Source organism: Monodon monoceros, unplaced genomic scaffold (genome assembly GCF_005190385.1).
Source record: "Monodon monoceros isolate NGI ecotype Baffin Bay Population unplaced genomic scaffold, NGI_Narwhal_1 Super_Scaffold_9, whole genome shotgun sequence".
Lineage (NCBI taxonomy): Eukaryota > Metazoa > Chordata > Mammalia > Artiodactyla > Monodontidae > Monodon > Monodon monoceros.
This window is the reverse complement of record NW_021703786.1, coordinates 18,622,506-18,639,263: the sequence shown is the minus strand read 5'-3', so window position 1 is coordinate 18,639,263 and position 16,758 is coordinate 18,622,506. Positions and strand designations below refer to the sequence as shown.

At 47.5% G+C, this 16,758-nt stretch overlaps 2 protein-coding genes across 3 annotated transcripts; both read right to left on the bottom strand.

Annotated features, from left to right (window-relative positions):
* Positions 1–3: 3 nt before the first annotated feature.
* IFI35 (interferon induced protein 35) lies at positions 4–10,123 on the bottom strand. 2 transcript variants are annotated; one of them, XM_029212616.1, is made up of 7 exons: positions 9,936–10,123; positions 1,772–1,861; positions 1,260–1,407; positions 1,083–1,189; positions 795–981; positions 593–699; positions 4–356 (listed from the first exon to the last, which is right to left on the bottom strand). In XM_029212616.1, exons 1-7 carry the CDS (start codon positions 9,939–9,941, stop codon positions 165–167), a joined length of 837 nt encoding a protein of 278 aa, XP_029068449.1. In that variant the 5' UTR covers positions 9,942–10,123; the 3' UTR covers positions 4–164. The 2 variants fall into 2 exon arrangements, with proteins under 2 accessions (XP_029068449.1, XP_029068450.1); XM_029212617.1 differs by lacking the exon at positions 9,936–10,123 and adding an exon at positions 9,139–9,216 and having other exon boundaries at positions 29–356.
* Positions 10,124–11,940: 1,817 nt separating this feature from the next.
* On the bottom strand, positions 11,941–14,410 carry RPL27 (ribosomal protein L27). The gene is made up of 5 exons (XM_029212640.1): positions 14,335–14,410; positions 14,013–14,095; positions 12,882–13,051; positions 12,149–12,259; positions 11,941–12,036 (listed from the first exon to the last, which is right to left on the bottom strand). The coding sequence occupies exons 2-5, from the start codon at positions 14,091–14,093 to the stop codon at positions 11,988–11,990; spliced, it is 411 nt and encodes a 136-aa protein (XP_029068473.1). The 5' UTR covers positions 14,094–14,095; positions 14,335–14,410; the 3' UTR covers positions 11,941–11,987.
* Positions 14,411–16,758: the final 2,348 nt, after the last annotated feature.

Genomic DNA, 16,758 nt, shown 5'->3' with positions numbered 1-16,758 from the left:
TCATGCAATGCAGGCGCTTTTACTGTTCTCGGGGCAGCGTTTCACAACTCATAGTCCCTCCTGCCGTTGACCGGCATGATCTCTCTCTCCTGTATATGCGTCCAACCCCAGCCTGGTTTGAGAACCTTGGCAGAGGGGCGGGGGGTGATGAGCAGGGCAGGCTCCTAGCCCAACTTGGCAGTGAAGACCGCCAGGCCCTGCTGTCCCAGGGGCATGACTGTCACGGCTTCCACCTCCCCACCCCCACGGGTGGGCTTCTGGAAGTGGATCTCCAGGACGTCTTGTAGCTCCGGGCCATCCAGGACATCGGGAATGTTGAGCACCAGCACCGAGTGGGGCACTGTCAGGGACCTGACCTGGAAAAGGAGCCAGGAGCTGGGCAAGGGCTCGTGCAGGTTGGGCTGGGGGGTCGGGGCGGGGCAGAGGTCGGGGCAGGTGGCGACCGTGGGAGTATGGGAGGGGGCAGGAGGCCTGGAGAGGTTGGTAGCGGGTAGGTCAGTGGGGTTTTGGGGCTGTGGTCCTTCCTTGGGCAAGTTTCTGGCAGGCAGACAGGCTACCAGGTCCAGTCCCCATCTTCCACCTTCCCACTTACCTCAGCCTTCTGGATCTTTCCACTCACGTAGGGAGAGACTCTCAGAGGGAACTGCTGCTTACCCAGTGGCACTGTGAACTGGCCCGTCTGGCACAGGTGCTGGGCCACTGCAGGGACAGGGAGCGGGGGACCTTCAGCATCAAGGGCTCCCCGCTCCTGTGGCCTGGTGCCTCTGCTCTCATCTCGCCGACAAGGCCCTTACCTGTATCCTTAGCGAAGCCCAGCATGACACTGCCTTGCAGCAGTTCCCGCGTCTCCACATCGCCACCCCCGTTCTTGCTCTTGCCAAAGAAGATCTCCAACTTGTCCAGCAGCTCCTCCTCACTTAGCTTAAGCCCGGCAGGAAACCCACTGACCAGTACTCTCTGTTCATTCATCTGGCTGGACACCTAGGGGGAGGCAGGAGGGAGTCATCCCAGGCACACCCCACTCCCTTGTGCCCAGGTGCATGGGGCCCCGTGCAGATCCCAGGGCGCTGCCGTTCTGTCACCTGGATGGTGGTCAGCATGGGCAGCTCCAAGGGCTGGACCTGCACCCGCAGTCGGAACCCTTCCACATCGATCCTGTGCTCCGCTTGCTGCAGCACCTGCTTGGCCACTGGGTGGGGGAGCAGGCTCAGTGCTTAGGAAGCCTCCCAGCCTCCCTCCCAAGGCTTCCCGGAGCTCACCATTGGGGTCATCAAAGGTGACCAGAGCAGAGCCTCCAGGCAGAGGGTAACAGATCCGCAGGTTAGAAACCACAGACTTGGTTGTTTCCTTGCCCTGCTGAATGTCTCCTCGGAACACCAGGGGGGCCTCAGGCACTGGGAATGGGACCTGGAGGTGGGGGAGGAGAGGCTGATGCAGATTTCAGGGTTGGGAGAGCGCCCCACTCCCAGGAGGAAAGCACCCCCAATTACATGCCACTGATGCTGAGTGCCAGGGATGAACACTGAGAGGAGAGCTGGGTAACTAAGCGGATGCATGTGGGTCAAGCATGTACTGGCACTTTACATACAAAATCTTAGTTTGTCCTCACACAAGCCTGTGAGGTAGGTAGCTCCACTTTACAGAGAAGCAGACAGGTTCAGAGAGTTCAAGTAACACACTCGAGGTCACACAGCAAGGAAATGGCAGAGGCAGTAGTGAAACCAAGACCTCCCCAGCTCTTTCTACCAGGCCATACCCCCTCCCAGCTCACCTTGTCTTGGGGGTTGTCCCTGAGCTTCCTTTTCAGCTCCTGTAGCCTGGTCTTTAGTTTGGCCTGTTCCTCCTGAAGGGCTTGGAGGGCCTATTGGAGCAGAGGGGAACAACCAGACATCCACCTGCCTTTCCAGAGAATGAATGACCCAGGGAAAGGGGGCCGCTATTCTGGACACTCCAGGAGCAGAGTTGGTGCTCAGCCCGAGAACAGCCCAACCCCTTTACCTTGCCCTGGGCTTGTCCTGGCCCAGCCTGGCTGCCCCCATCGCAGCTGCTCTGAAAGGCAGGAGCCTTTGCAGCAGCCACGGCTGGGTCATTCCTGGAGACCCAGAGTTTAACAAACACTGATTGAGCTCCTGCTATGAGGTACTGGGCACGACACAGGCAGTGGAAGAAAAGGGTCCAGCGCTTAGGTCTGTATAAAACGGTACTCAAGGGACTTCCCTGGTGGTCCAGTGGGTAAGACTGCGCTCCCAATGCAGCCTGTCTGGGTTCGACCCCTGGTCGGGGAACTAGATCCCGCACGCATGCCACAACTAAGAGTCCGTATGCCGCAACGAAGATCCCGCATGCTGCAACTAAGACCCAGCACAGCCAAAATAAATAAATATTTCAAACAGACAAACAAACGGTACTCAAGACAGTGCACAATCACACGACTGATGGTGGAGGAGAGGCTGATGGTGGAGGACAGCGGGAATTTGGAGGAGGGACCGTCCCAAAGGGGTTGACACAACTAGGGAGGCCTCGAGGAGCAGTAGGAGCTTACAGTTGCAAGATGTCATAAGACTACCAGCTAACATGTGCTAAGCCCTTTATATGGATTATACCACTCATGTCTTGCAACAACCTTATGAAATAAACACCCTCTTCTTATTTGGCAGATGAGGCAACAGTAGCTCAGAGAGGTCAAGTGACTTACCCGAAGTCATTTGGCCCTAGGCAGTCTGACTCTCGACTCTTAGTCTATGCTTTACAGTGAAGAAATCAAACTCAGAGCAGGGGAGTAATTTACCCCACATCTCCCAGCTTGTCCCATGACTGCCACCCTTTCTGCTGTACCAAGCAGCCTTTCAGGCTGGGTGTGATTTGGAGCAGATCCAGAGAGAGCTGACAAATGGGCAGGGGAGTGACACCAGGGATGGGAATAAATGCACCTTTGTTTGTGGGATGGAGAGCTCACCCTGTGGTTGGAAGCCTGATAAATAAGGTCAGCTCAGGGAAGTGTGAGCTCACTGGGGAGGACGGGACTCTGTCCTGGCCATCTCTGTGTCCCAAGTGTTCAGCAGAGTCCCTGGCACAAAACAGGCATTCAGTAAACCCGTGCTGAATGAATGAATGAAGTGAGTGAATGAATGAAGTGAACGAATGACAGAACGGGAACATATTACAGTGGGCGTTGAATAATTCAGTGTGAGTTCACTCTATTTTAAGCAGAAGAAAACTAGGGCTTGACCAAATAATGCCAGTTAATGAGTAGTGAGAAATAATCAGTGACTTTCAGGGTCAGTTACATGACATCAATGAGTCAGGGGAGCAGGTGCAGTGTGATATGGAGAGGTGGGGACTCTTACATCCTGCAGACAGCATGTCCCAACTAAAGTGGCAACCCCTTCTCGGCTCTAGCCAAGTTTTTTCACATGGAATGTGGTGTCAGTATCCTATATCTTCCCATTTCTAAGGGAAACCAGAAATCTGGATTTTTATTTGAAAAAGATGGCTTTATTTCATTTTATTTTATTTTTTTGCGGTACGCGGGCCTCTCACCGCCGCGGCCTCTCCCGCCGCGGAGCACAGGCTCTGGACGCGCAGGCTCAGCGGCCATGGCTCACGGGCACAGCCGCTCCGCGGCATGTGGGATCCTCCCGGACTGGGGCACGAACCCATGTCCCCTGCATCGGCAGGCGGACTCTCAACCACTGCGCCACCAGGGAAGCCCAGATGGCTTGATTTTAAATAAATATGAAAAATAAAAGTTGGATTCAGTCTTTAATCCATCCTCTTTTTACTTCTGCTTTAAATCTTGATCTAATTATACATATTGTTTGAAAATCTAGTAATTGGCAATGCTATTCAATAAATAGCTTTAAATAAATAAATAAGTAAATTTATTTTTAAAAGTTTCATAATTACAGTTTAAAAAAAAATTCAAAAACGTCCATCCACTGGTGAATGGATACAAGGAAAAACAAACAAACAAACAAAACAATTCAGGCCAGAGAGTTTATCAGTGGGAAAATGGGGAATTGGTGAAGGTTTCTGAAAGGGGGAGTGAGGTGATGGACACAGTGTGGAAAAGAGCGCAATCCGGTCATCAAAAAATGGACAGAAGACCTAAATAGATATTTCTTCAAAGAAGACATACAGGTGGCCAACAGGCACATGAAAAGATGCTCAATATTGCTAATTATTAGAAAAATGCAAATGAAAACTACAATGAAGTATCACCTCACACCAGTCAGAATGGCCATCCTTAAAAAGTCTATAAATAATAAAGGCTGGAGAGGGTGTGGAGAAAAGGGAACTCTCCTACACTGTTGGTGGGAATGTAAATTGGTGCAGCCACTATGGAAAACAGTATGGAGGCTCTTTAAAAAACTAAAAATAGAGTTACCCATATGATCCAGCAATCCTGCTCCTGGGCATATATCTGGAAAAGATGAAAACCCTAATTCAAAAAAACACATGCACCCCAATGTTCATAGCAGCACTATTTACGATAGCCAAGACATGGAAGCAAGTTAACTGTTCATCAACAGATGAATAAAGATGTTATATATATATGTGTGTGACACACACACACACACACACACACACAGAGGAATATTACTCAGCCATAAAAAAGAATGAAATAATGCCATTTACAGCAATGGATGGACCTAGAGATTACCATACTAAATGAAGTAAGTCAAGAAAGACAAATACCATATGATACCACTTATATGTGAAATCTAAAAAAAAGACACAGATTTATTTACAAAACAAAAACAGACTCACAGACATAGGAAACAAATTTATGGTTACCAAAGGGGAAAAGGGGTGAAGGAGGGATAAATTAGGAGTCTGGGATTAGCAGATTCACACTATTATGTATAAAATGGATAAACAAGGACCTCCTGTATAGAGCACAGGGAACTATACTCAGTATCTTGCAATAACCTATAATGGAAAAGAATCTGAAAAAGAATACATATATGTATAACTGGATCACTCTGCTGTACACCTGAAACTAACATAACATTGTAAATCAACTATACTTAAAAAAAAAAAAAAAAAAAAAGCTGGCAGTGATGGCAGGATGAACTGGAGCAGCAGGAACTGGGGAGTGGGGAGAACAAGCCCAGATCTGTGGCTCTAATTCTCACAGACGTGACAGGAGCTGACCTGAACCCCTGGCACTGGGCACAAGGAGCACACACAGATGAGTACATCTCAAGAGGAAAAGCTGCCAGACTCCGGATGCTGTATTAAAGCGACAGAGGGGACAGACTGGAGAGGCAATGCAACACTGAGGTTGCAGACTTGGGTGTCCAAGGATTTGGTATAATGTCATTGACCCAGCAGGCAAGGGAAGAGAGCCAGTAGTTACTGGGGACCTGCTAAGTCATCGGCACAGTTGGGCTCCATCCCATTTAAGTATCACAAAACTGCCTCCTGTCTCCAACTCCCAACTGAAACTTCTCTATCACAGACTTCTTAAGGACAACACAGGCTGACTGTAGTCACTTACCTGAATTCAACTATACATGCTATTTATTTACTTAACTAACATGATAACTTGGTCTCTAAATGCAAGCCAGTATCCATCTGGTACTCAATTGAAAAAAGAAAAGGGATCCATTTTACACTGAGCTCATTGAGAGACTGTAAATTCTGGATACTTAGGGGTGAGTTAATGATTTGAGGTTCATTTGACTACATGCATTCTTCTGCCTTACTTGCCAAGTTTAGAACCTAACAACCGCTAAGATAAAATCTCATGCTATCTGTGTTCATCATAGCAGTACTGAGAGGCAGTGTAATATAGCAGTTAAGAGCACAAGTTCTGGGGCCAAAACTCCGGGGCTTACATTCAGCTCCTCTTACTACTGCCAAGACAATGGGCAAGTTATTTAACTCTCTGTGCCTTGGTTTCTTCATCTGTAAAGTGGGAATAGCAATTTCTACCTCTGTATAATTTTATTTGGAAAAGTGGTTCCCGGCATATATGAGTGCTATGTTAAATGTTTTGTGTTTTAATAATCCCCATTTGATAGTTGAGGAACCTGAGGTTCATCAAGGTTAACTAATGGTGGGAGTTCCCTGATGGCCTGGTGGTTAGGATTCCAGGCTTTCACTGCTGTGGCCTGGGTTCAATCCGTGGTCGGGGAACTGAGATCCTGGAAGCCACGTGGTGTGGCCAAAAACAAAACAAAAAACCCCACAAAAAATAAAACCAACCAAACAAAAAAACTTTGGCCCTAATGCGCCAAAGTAAGTCAAACCCAAGGCTGTTGAAGACACAGAGTGTCAGGGACAGGACTTGGTGGATTGAACTCTGGGTTAGAACAGTATGTGGTAATGGTAGAAGCCAAGAGGATGGAAGAACTCATTCAGGGACAGAGCCCTTAAAAATGTGATCTTTGAAGATACGTAGTCAGGGGTCAGGAAAGATAAAGGAATGCAGAGAAGAAAAAGAAGGCATGGGGACTTCCCTGGTGGTCCAGTGGGTAAGACTCCGTGTTCCAGGCAGGGGGCCTGGGTTCGATCCCTGGTCAGGGAACTAGATCCCACATACATGCCACAACTAAGAGTTCACATGCCACAATTAAGAGTCCGCATGCCGCAATGAAGATCCCATGTGCCGCAACTAAGACCCGGTGCAGCCAAAATAAATAAATAAATGTTAAAAAAGAAAAGAAAAAGAAGGCATGGTCAGGGCCAGGGCCAGGATCAGGTAGCATCATAGACACAAAGGAAGAGGAGTGATGAAACAGAGGCAAAAGAAAAGGAGGGCTACAGGAAGTCCCCTCCCTCATTTGTTTCCTTATTCACTCATGCAACGATCAGCTACCAGGATCTACCACGTGTCGGGCCCTGTTCACAGTAGTGAACCAAACAGAGAAAACTTCCCTGTGGAGTTTACATTTTAGGGGATGAGCCAGATAATAAACACAATAAATAAGTAAAATCTGCAGTATGTTAGTGATAAGTGTTATGGACAAAAACAGAGGAGGGAGGACAGAGAATGTTGGAGTAGTTTTAACTGGGGTGATCAGAGTAGGCCTCGTTGAGATATTTGATCATATACCTGAAGGAGATAAAGGAGTCAGCCGTGTGTATATGTGGGGGAAAGTCTTATGCAGAGGGAGCGGCAAGTGCAAAGGCCCTGAGGTGGGAGTTTGTTGTATGTATTTGAGGAACATCAAGGAGACCAATGTGGCTGGAGCAGAGCGAGTGAGGGGGGAGTGGTGGGAGATAAAGTCACAGAGAAAACAGAGTGGGGCCATGAAGGGCCTTTCACATAAAGTGAGGTGGGAGGCTGCAGGCAGGCTTAAATGCTAACAGGATAACTTGGCTGTTGTGTGAACAGACTGGTGTGGGGAAAGGGCACTAACAGGGAGACTACTTAGGAGGCCATGACAGTGTCCATGTGAGCAATGCTGATGGCCTGGATCAGGTGGTAGCAGTGGAGGTGGTGAGGCGTAGTCAAGAGTTTAGATTGATTGAGGGAATTCCCTGGCGGTCCAGTGGTTAGGACTCCACACTTCCACTCCAGGGGACACAGGTTCAATCCCTGGTTGGGGAACTAGGATCCAGCAAGCCGCGCAAGCGTGCCACAAAAAAAAGTGGAAGAAAGAGACGAGTCTGTGATGACACTAAGCTGTTAGGCTTGAGCAACTGAGGGGAAGGAGAGCCATTTGCCGAGATGGGAAATACGTTGGATGGAAGAGATTGGGGTTTACTTTGAACGTATTAGGGATGAAGTGCTTATTTGACATCCCAGTAGAGATGTAGAGTGGTGGTTGCCTCTACGATGTGGCATCCAGGGAAGGGGTCCAGGCCATGAGTATAAACTTGAAAATTATCCAAGCAGAGATACTTAGAGTCACAAAATTAAATGAGATCAACATGTAGAGGTCCAAGGGCTGATTTCTGGGGCAACCAACACTAAGAGGTCAGGGGATAAGGAAGAACCAGCCAAGGAGAATGCAGAGGAGGGGCTCGTGAAACCTGAGGGAGAGCAGGCATGAAGAACAACACGTTTAAGGCGGAGGAGCCGCAGCTGCGCCCAGTGCTGCCAACAAGCCTTCTGCCAGGAGGCGTGAGAACGACTGCTGAGACTGAGCAACAAAAAACAGTCCTGCTTATCGTAAGGAGATGGTCAGTTCACGTACAAGGATGACTACAGTAGCCTTGTTTACAATGGAAAAAAAAAAGAAATCTACATGTCCAACAAGAAACAGCTAAGTATAAAATATTCAGCAATTAAAAGACAGTAATAAAGAACATTTAACATGAAAAAATGCTCACAATAAGCAAAATATAAAGCTGCCTATACATTCCCTATTCTGATGATTTAAAATGTTTTAATTCATGAGGATATTTATTAATGCATAAAAATTCTGGGAAGATAGACATCACAATGTCATTAATAGACTCTGTCTCTCAATAATGAATTTAGGGTGATTTTTTAAAAATACAGTTTCCTGGGCTTCCCTGGTGGCGCAGTGGTTAGGAGTCCGCCTGCCAATGCAGGGGACACGGGTTCAAGCCCTGGTCCGGGAGGATCCCACGTGCCGCGGAGCAACTGGGCCCGTGCGCCAGAACTACTGGGCCTGCACTCTGGAGCCCATGAACCACAACTACTGAGCCCACGTGCCACCACTACTGAAGCCCGCGTTCCTAGAGCCCGTGCTCCGCAACAAGAGAGGCCACCGCAATGAGAGGCCCGCGCACCGCAACGAGGAGTGGCCCCTGCTCGCCGCAGCTGGAGAAAGCCCGCACACAGCAACGAAGACCCAACACAGCCAAAAATAAATAAATAAATAAAATAAATTTATATTAAAAAAATACAGTTTCCTGAATCCACCTTCCTTCTTTCCTTTCTAATATGTAAAGGCCCTTTAAGAGAGCACTTTTACCAGAGTGGGAGGAGTGAGGGGTGGCTGAACTGGGGAACTGGCAATATTAACAATAATGAACATGTATTGAGCACTCAGTATGTGCCAAGCAGCATGCTCAGTTTTTACTGTGTATTTTAGGGATTGTTTAGTTTAATTGTGGCAGGTAGGTATTCTTGTGTGGAAGTGTTACCATCATTCCCACCAAATAGATAAGGAAATGGGGCTTAGATTGTAAACTTTAGAGAGGCTAATAACTTACCCAGGGCCACACAATTGGAGGAACCAGGATTTGGAACCAGGCAGGCTGGCCTCTAGAGCCTGTGTCTTCCTTTAACATTTGAGGGGCAAATGAAAAATTTCCAAGCAAGAGACCTATATATTTGTAACAGACGGGGTAGTATCAGGGAGAAAGACTGAAGAAACTAGGGAAATGAGATTCATTCACTCAACAGCTGTTTATTGAGCACCTACTGCATGCCAGGCACTGTGCTGGGCACCGAGGATCAAGGGTGAACAGGCTGAGACAGAGGACCAGCCCGCAGAGGGCTTAGTCTAGCACGAGCAGGGGCGATCAGGGGTTGGGAAAGGGGGGACCACAGCAGACAGGGGGAAGGTTAGGTCTCAGAAGAGTAACACTTCTTCCCCTCGCCCTGAAGAGAGGTCAAGGTGACATTTAGATGGAAATATAAGGAGGGGAAGAACTTGTTGAGGAAGATCTCAGGAGATAAAGGTTGGAGCAATTCTTAAACTTTTTGGGGTCACAGAACCCTTTCAGTATCTAATGAAAACGATGGATTCTTTCTCCAGAAAAATGCACATCCACACAAGGAATTCACGATCCCGAGATGCAGGTTATAGAACTGTCTCTGAGGCACTGGATTAGGGGACCAACTCCCTTGCGGAGAGGTCATCCCAGCCGTCTCTCCCCAGACCTGTAGCAGGTCTAAGAGATGGGTAGGGAGAGGGTTGCCTGCCAGGCCCTGGGATACCTGTAGATTCCTGGCCAAGAGGAGCATTCCTCTTGGATTCTCCCCACCCCCAAGACCCTCCTCTCACCATCATGGTCTAAGGTCCAGTTAGCAAGGGCTGAAGCTTCAGAGCTGGCACAAACTGGCAGGGTCCAACGCGACTAAAGTCTTGCTTGCACTTTGAGGAGTTTTGGTCTCCCCAGCAGAGCCTGAAAGACACTTCTTATGGTTCTTACACAGGCTCTTTGCTTTCACTTTCATTTCAGTAAAGTCCCTGCCCTTCCGTACTCCAACCCTGGGTGGCTTCCGGGTCTTCGAACTTCCCCCAGCTGTGAGGCCTCAGGGGAAGTTACCCCACAAACAACTACAAACTGAATGCTGGCCCCAATCTGCCATTCATTCCCAACCTAGCAATCCCAGCACAGGCCTATTGGTAGAATTTTGTCTGCTTTGTTAATGGCTATTTCCCAAGAGCTTAGAATGTTGCCCAGAACATGCAGGTGTTGATAACTGAATGAGAAATGCAACCAGGACAGATAAAGCCACATCAAGCTGACGAAGCTGTAGCAATAGCCATCACTTGAGAGCTGTTATGTGCCCTATACCAATTCTGCTTTCCATGAATTAACTCAACCTTCAAAACAACCCCTTGAAGTTGGTTCCGTTTTCCCGATGAGATTCTAAACTTGTGAGGCACAGAAGTGCAGAAACCTGCCCAAAGTCACATTGCTAGGAAGTGATGCATGTATACAAACCTGGTTGGAACAGTATTTGAACTTGAATTTTCAGTTAAAGGAGGGTTTAAATATAGTTCCGTTTGTGAGTGTGAGTGTGACTTACTGGAGACATCGAACACTTAAAGGTGAGGGGCTTCCCTGGTGGCGCAGTGCGTTAAGAATCTGCCTGCCAACGCAAGGGACAAAAGTCCGAGACCTGGTCTGAGAAGATCCCACATACTGCGGAGCAACTAAGCCCCTGGACCACAACTACTGAGCCTGCACTCTAGAGCCCGTGCTCCAAAAAGCGAAGTCACCGCAATGAGAAGCTCGCGCACCGCAACGAAGAGTAGCCCCCACTCAATTAGAAAAGCCTGCGCGTAGCAACGAAGACCCAACGCAGCCAAAAAAAAAAAAAAAAAAAACCAAAAAACACTTAAGGGTGAGATGAGTCCAATGAATATACATAAAACAGTGCAGGATATAAGTTTTCTATTTTCACCTAGTCCAGGGCTTCCCACTCAGAGTAACTTACCGAGCCCCTTTCTCATGCCCCCACTCCTCACCCCAGCTGAAAGTGTGCCAAGTGTGAAGCTTGGCAAATAGGGCCATTTGAATCCTAGTTCCATTTAGTGACTTAGTATTAGCTTGGCTGGAGAACCTATTTCATCAGTAACACCAGTCACAGTTAAGTGCCCAATGAGAGGTAAAATGCTATAGAAGGGCCAAACGCCTTCCCTGTAACACAGTGGTGACAATCCAGAGCCCCACCCCCTTGAACCACACCCTTCCTTGCCTGTCTCTGCTAGACAGACCACTTGGGGACCTCTCCTTGGTCCCACTAGGAATGGCTGCTCTGTGGCTCAGGCCTTCATTGTTGGTGTCCATCCCCATCTAGAGCAGTTCTCCAGTGTGGTCCTCGTCCAAGCAGCACCAACATCACTTGACAAGATGCTGAATTCTGACCTACCAAATCTGGCACTCCGGTTTAACAAACCACCTCAAGTTAGTGACTCTTAATCCAAAGTAGATGGTGTCCACTCAGAGGGGCCTTTGGCTGTCACAACGGCGGGGCGGGGTGGGGGGAACAGTTCTCTAGATATGTAATGGGTTGAAGCCAGGGATGCTTAAACAATTCCACACCTAAAAATGTCCAGAGTAGCTCTTTTGGGGAAACAGTTCAATATGACATTTTACCCAGAGTTAGGCCATTAAAGGATTATGAGGCTATGGACAGAAGTAGCCCATGTCTCACAAAGGCAGATGTACCTTTTATTTTATATTTTCCCACAGTCCCTCATCCACCACCCAGTGTCTCTCATCGTATGAATGTTCTTTCCCAGTCTAATAACAAGAAGAAAGCAGACACATGGATTTTTTTTTTTTTGTATTTTTGTATTTTTAATGACTGAAACAAGACAGACCTAAAACCGCAGCTTCTGAAAGAACCATTTGTTCTTGCCGGTCTTGTATCTAGAGGGGGGAAAAAAGGACACCAATGAGGGGAGGAATCACAGAAGACAAAACTGTCTTCATGGAGAACAGTGAAACCATACTCCAGCATTCACTACCAAAGCCTACTTACCTCTCCTCAAACTTGACCTTGGCCTCTCGTCGGGCCTTGCGTTTGAGAGCAGGGTCTCTGAAGACATCCTTGTTGACAACAGTTTTGTCCAAGGGGATATCCACAGAATACCTGGGGACAATGGCAGGAAGGTAGGAGCAGCCCACATGCTGCCAGGGCCTTCACCCCTCCGCCCCACTCCTGGGACATTGGCATGTTAAGGTCTGACTCCACAGGAGCTATCATCAAAACTGTGCTAAAGTCCTGATGATATTCTTTGGAAATGCCCAGTTTTAACAAACTCATTTACATAGATTCAAGCCACTGAAAAACTTCACAATTCACTCTCAGTTTCCCACAACTACCCTACCCTATAATAACTATTATCCTTGAGAGTGGAAGGCGGCAGGCCAGATTCTATGCCTGTGTTTACTGTGGCTGGAAACAAATGGAACCACCTTTACTCAACACTTCAAAGAATTTTCAGGTGAGGAGAGAGACAGATCAAGAGCAAGGTTGGAAGAGGTTTTTCAATCCGGCTTTGCCAAGTCAGGGAAATCAATAGAAAACAACAGTTAAGTGAACACTTCCAAGATGGATTAAAGAGGCAACACTGGAAACCACGGCCAAATGACAAATTGAAAATGATGTCTCTTCCACTGGAGTGGCTACAAGGTTGTCTCCTTATTCAGCAGGGCAGAGAGTGGGAAAAGTTAGAAAAAGTGACTTTCATTCCCATTCTTGAAACGCTCACCTTGTAGGCATGAGGTGATTATAATTATAAACTTTCACGAAAGACTTGATCTTTGACCTCTTGGCAATTTTCTTCTTGCCCATGGCAGCTGTCACTTTGCGGGGATAGCGATCAATTCCAGCCACCAGAGCATGGCTGTAGGGTCGGTCTGAGGTGCCATCATCAATGTTCTGAATGAGCAATTACATGTTATTGCTTATTTAGGCCCTTTGCTAGATGTAGGGCGTGTATAGAAAGAACACCCTCAACCCTTAGGCCTCTGAGACCCACTATTATAAAAATGACACAAAGCAGATGTTCTAAGTGCTATGCTAGATGCCCAAAGAGTAACAAGGAAAAGGGTGGTTTCCTTCCCACCAGGAAAAATCTGGAAGGGGTCCTGGGAGGTAAGAGATTTAAAATGTAACAATAGTTAACAATTATGAAGTGATTGCTATATGCCAAGCACTAGTTCTCAGGACTTAACATCTCTTAGCCTCCTCCAGGATTGCACTGCTAGGAATGGTTAGAGGCAGGATTCCAAACCTGGCTGCCTAACTCCAAAACCAGCCTCAGGTAGACGGAGGAAAGGGAACCAAGGGTGCCCCGGTGTCCCCAACAGTCAACAGCAGTGGTGTATGTGGCCAGGGCTTAGGAAAATCTCATAAAAAGCTAAAGACGTAGGTAAAAGGCAAACAGTGAACGGCTAGATTATGCTAAGTGACCATTTTAACTAGAAACAATTTCTCCTCTTTTTACGGAGTCCAGCTGCAGCACTTACTACCTGTTTGACCTCAGGTTAAACTTAACATCTCTAAACCTTCGCAGTAGAAAATAACCTTATAGTTACCGCAAGGATTGCACATGACGACACCTATAAGGCAGTGCCAGGCACCAAGCAAGCATTCAATAAATGTCAGCCATTAGTATTATTTAAAACCTCTGATGGAGAACGCGTTGGGTGTTAGCTGTCCAATTCAACTCCCATTTGTTATTATGCGTCTTTCTCTCTCAAAAGCTCTCATGCATTCACCTCCCCCCACCATTCGCAATGCTCAGTGGGTAATGCCCCCAAACTAGGTCTTGAATTCCAAGTTGCCCGCCCGCCCCATTCACGGAATACAAAGGGGCACAGGTTCGCGAGGTTGGTACCTTTACGATGACCGCTTTGCGTCCGGAGTAGCGACCGGCCAGGACCAGCACCACCTTCCCGGGTTTCATGAACTTGCCCATGTCTGCAGAGAAAAGAGAAGGGGCCGCTCAGAAACCCGCCAGCTCAGGCTGTGGGCCCGAAACTTCAGCGGCGCTCACTGCGTCTCGGCTCAGGCCGCCCGCAGGTCCTGCTCGCAAGACAGGATCCGCTACGAAGCCGTCAGAGACCGAGGAATGAAAAGCACCCGGCACCACCCCGCAACTCGACCCCCAGGCCGCGGATGGCTGCGGATTATAATACCCTGACCCAGCCGCTACTCACCGGCAGCAACCTCTCGGGCCTACAGCAGAGAAAGACAGACCACTTCCGCTTACCTTTCACCCCGGGGAGGGTGACCTCACTTCCTGTCCCGCCCCCTCGGGCTTCTCCCCGCCTCTTGCGTGGCGCTCAGACTCTGTGTTGAGGGCGGAAGAAGCTCTTGAAGGGAAAGGAAGGCCTGGCAGCTTTTTTATTCAAATCAAACTTTATGAGCAGCTCCAGCAGTAGAAAGGGCAAAGGAGTTCTGCCTCCCCCGGAAGGCTTTAACGTGGACGCAGCTGCTCCTCTGCCCCCTGGTTGTAGTTCCTTTTTCTGGCGCTAGCGGGTGGGGGAGGCACTGTTTGAAATTTACTTTTTTTGCTTTGGAACAGTAAGAAACAAAATAGGACATTTATTAGTACCAACTGTGTACAGTTACGCATAAGGAAGAGACGAAGATCAATCAAACAAGGGAACTTGCCCTCAACATTTAGAGGCTAATGATGTCAGAGACATTTCCGACCAGAATAAAGGAGGGAGATGAAGGACGATTATGGTGATACTAGCAGCTGTGTACGCTGTGTCAGGCCAAGTTAATCTATTTACGTGTATTATCTCTTTTGATCCTCATAACGACCATAAGAGATAAGTAATGTTATCTCCATTCCACAGTTGAAGATACTGTGGTTTGGGGAGGTTAAGTAATTTGCCCCAAATCCACAGCTAGTACGTGATCAAGCTGGGAACTCAGATTCAAGCAGTCCTCCTGAGCCCATACTGTTTACCCAGTCACCAAATTGAGTACCCACTCTGTGCCAGGCAAGATGCTAGACACTTTAGGTAAGTCAACTGCTATTTAATTCTCAGGAATCTGCATCTTGGGTCTTTTCCTCCCATTTAGACATGAGGAAATTGAGATTTAGAGAGCCTAAGGCTCTGATCATCAACTCTGGGTTTGAACCCAGGTCTAGTTGGCTCTCAAACTGAATTATTTCCCATCACTTACTGGAAGAGTGTTTTTAGATGGTTCCTTAGGTGTCTTCCGAGTTCAAGAGAAAGAGAAACCATCTTATAGTTTTTGCTCATTTGAACACTGACGAATCTATAGGATTGGTCTTGGGCAAGACGTGGGAACAATCAGGGTTTCATCATTTCTCTTCTTCAGGCTCTCCAGAGACCAATTTCCCCTGCAGCCCTCAGGACTTCATTCCAATAGTTTATCACCCTGATTATGTACTTATATTTCTATATTTAATGAAAATGTTTTGTTTTAATTTGTAATATGACATTGTAGAGTTGTAAAGGAACTCAGAAATCGTCTACTCTGTCCTCTCAAAGATGAAAGTTCTAGAGCAGCAAAGTCACGGAGTTGGTGGCGCAGATCAAGGTTCCCCCGTTCCCAAGCCGCTCTTGCCACTGCACCACACGACCCTGTCCATTTCCACCTCCATGGTCTTCTTTCAGCCTCCTTATCTGCTTTTGTGTCTTTTGCTGTTTCTCTCTTGGAAAACAGAAACCAAACCCTGAAATCTTATCCTTGCCTTGAACTCTTATCACATACTAAAACTCACCAAATCAAATTAGTAACTAAATCCTGTGAATTTTGCCTCACGTCTTTTAAATCTTTTCTATCCTTTTACACCTGCTCCCTAACTGATCCTGCTTCAGTTCTTTGTTTTCTCCAGTCCCTCCTCAAAACTTGGGGTGGGTCAAAAATTGCTTGGGATGCTTATTAAATATGCATTGCCAACTGAAGAGATTCCAGTTCAGGTCTGGTGTGGAGCCATGAGCTATAGATCTTATTTTTAGAAAGTTCTCTAAACACAACTCTTAAGTCCGCCACTTACCTGCCTGAAATCCTTCGCTGGCTCTCTGTACCAAAGTTTGAACTCTCGCTCCCTTCCTCTCTATCTTCCTTGCAGTATAAGTTCCTGTCTCCTCCACACCCTTCACATACCACCTGGGTTCCAGCCAGCTCAACTACTCAAAGATCCGACCCCTTCTGAGCGCCAGGGTCTTCACGCAAGCTGTTCCATGTTTCGTTATTCTTCTCCTCCACTGTAGCTGGGCAAAATCCATCCATCCTTCAAGGCCACTCTAGAATTCTCCCAGGCAGAATTCATCTCTTCCTTCTATATGCTCCCTCAGCAATCCAATCCATACTTAATTTTACTATAGAACATATTTCAGTTGGTTTGGATCAGTGGTTGTCAAAGTGTGGTCCCCAGACCAGCAGCATCAGCATAACAAGCGTGGGAACTTGTTAGAAATGCAAATTCTCAGAGCTACTGAATAAAAAACTCTAGGGATGGAACCAAGCAATTTGTGGTTGTTTTTGTTTGTTTGTTTTAATTATTTATTTTTGGCTGCATTGGGTCTTCCTTGCTGCGCGCGGGGCTGGGGGGCTACTCTTCATTGTGGTGCTCTGGCTTCTCATTGTGGTAGCTT

Bases quoted from the DNA above. Each gene is read 5' to 3' on its own strand.
- RPL27 (XM_029212640.1), bottom strand. From the start codon at position 14,093: ATGGGCAAGTTCATGAAACCCGGGAAGGTGGTGCTGGTCCTGGCCGGT. The intron at 13,052-14,012 runs GTACCAACCTCG...TTGCTCATTCAG, and splicing joins GCAAAGCGGTCATCGTAAAG to AACATTGATGATGGCACCTC. The intron at 12,037-12,148 runs GTAAGTAGGCTT...TCCCCCCTCTAG, and splicing joins AAGGTCAAGTTTGAGGAGAG to ATACAAGACCGGCAAGAACA.
- IFI35 (XM_029212617.1), bottom strand. From the start codon at position 9,216: ATGTTAAAGGAAGACACAGGCTCTAGAGGCCAGCCTGCCTGGTTCCAA. The intron at 1,862-9,138 runs GTAAGTTATTAG...CTGCTCCAATAG, and splicing joins CTCCAATTGTGTGGCCCTGG to GCCCTCCAAGCCCTTCAGGA. The intron at 1,408-1,771 runs GTGAGCTGGGAG...CCCCACCTCCAG, and splicing joins GGGACAACCCCCAAGACAAG to GTCCCATTCCCAGTGCCTGA.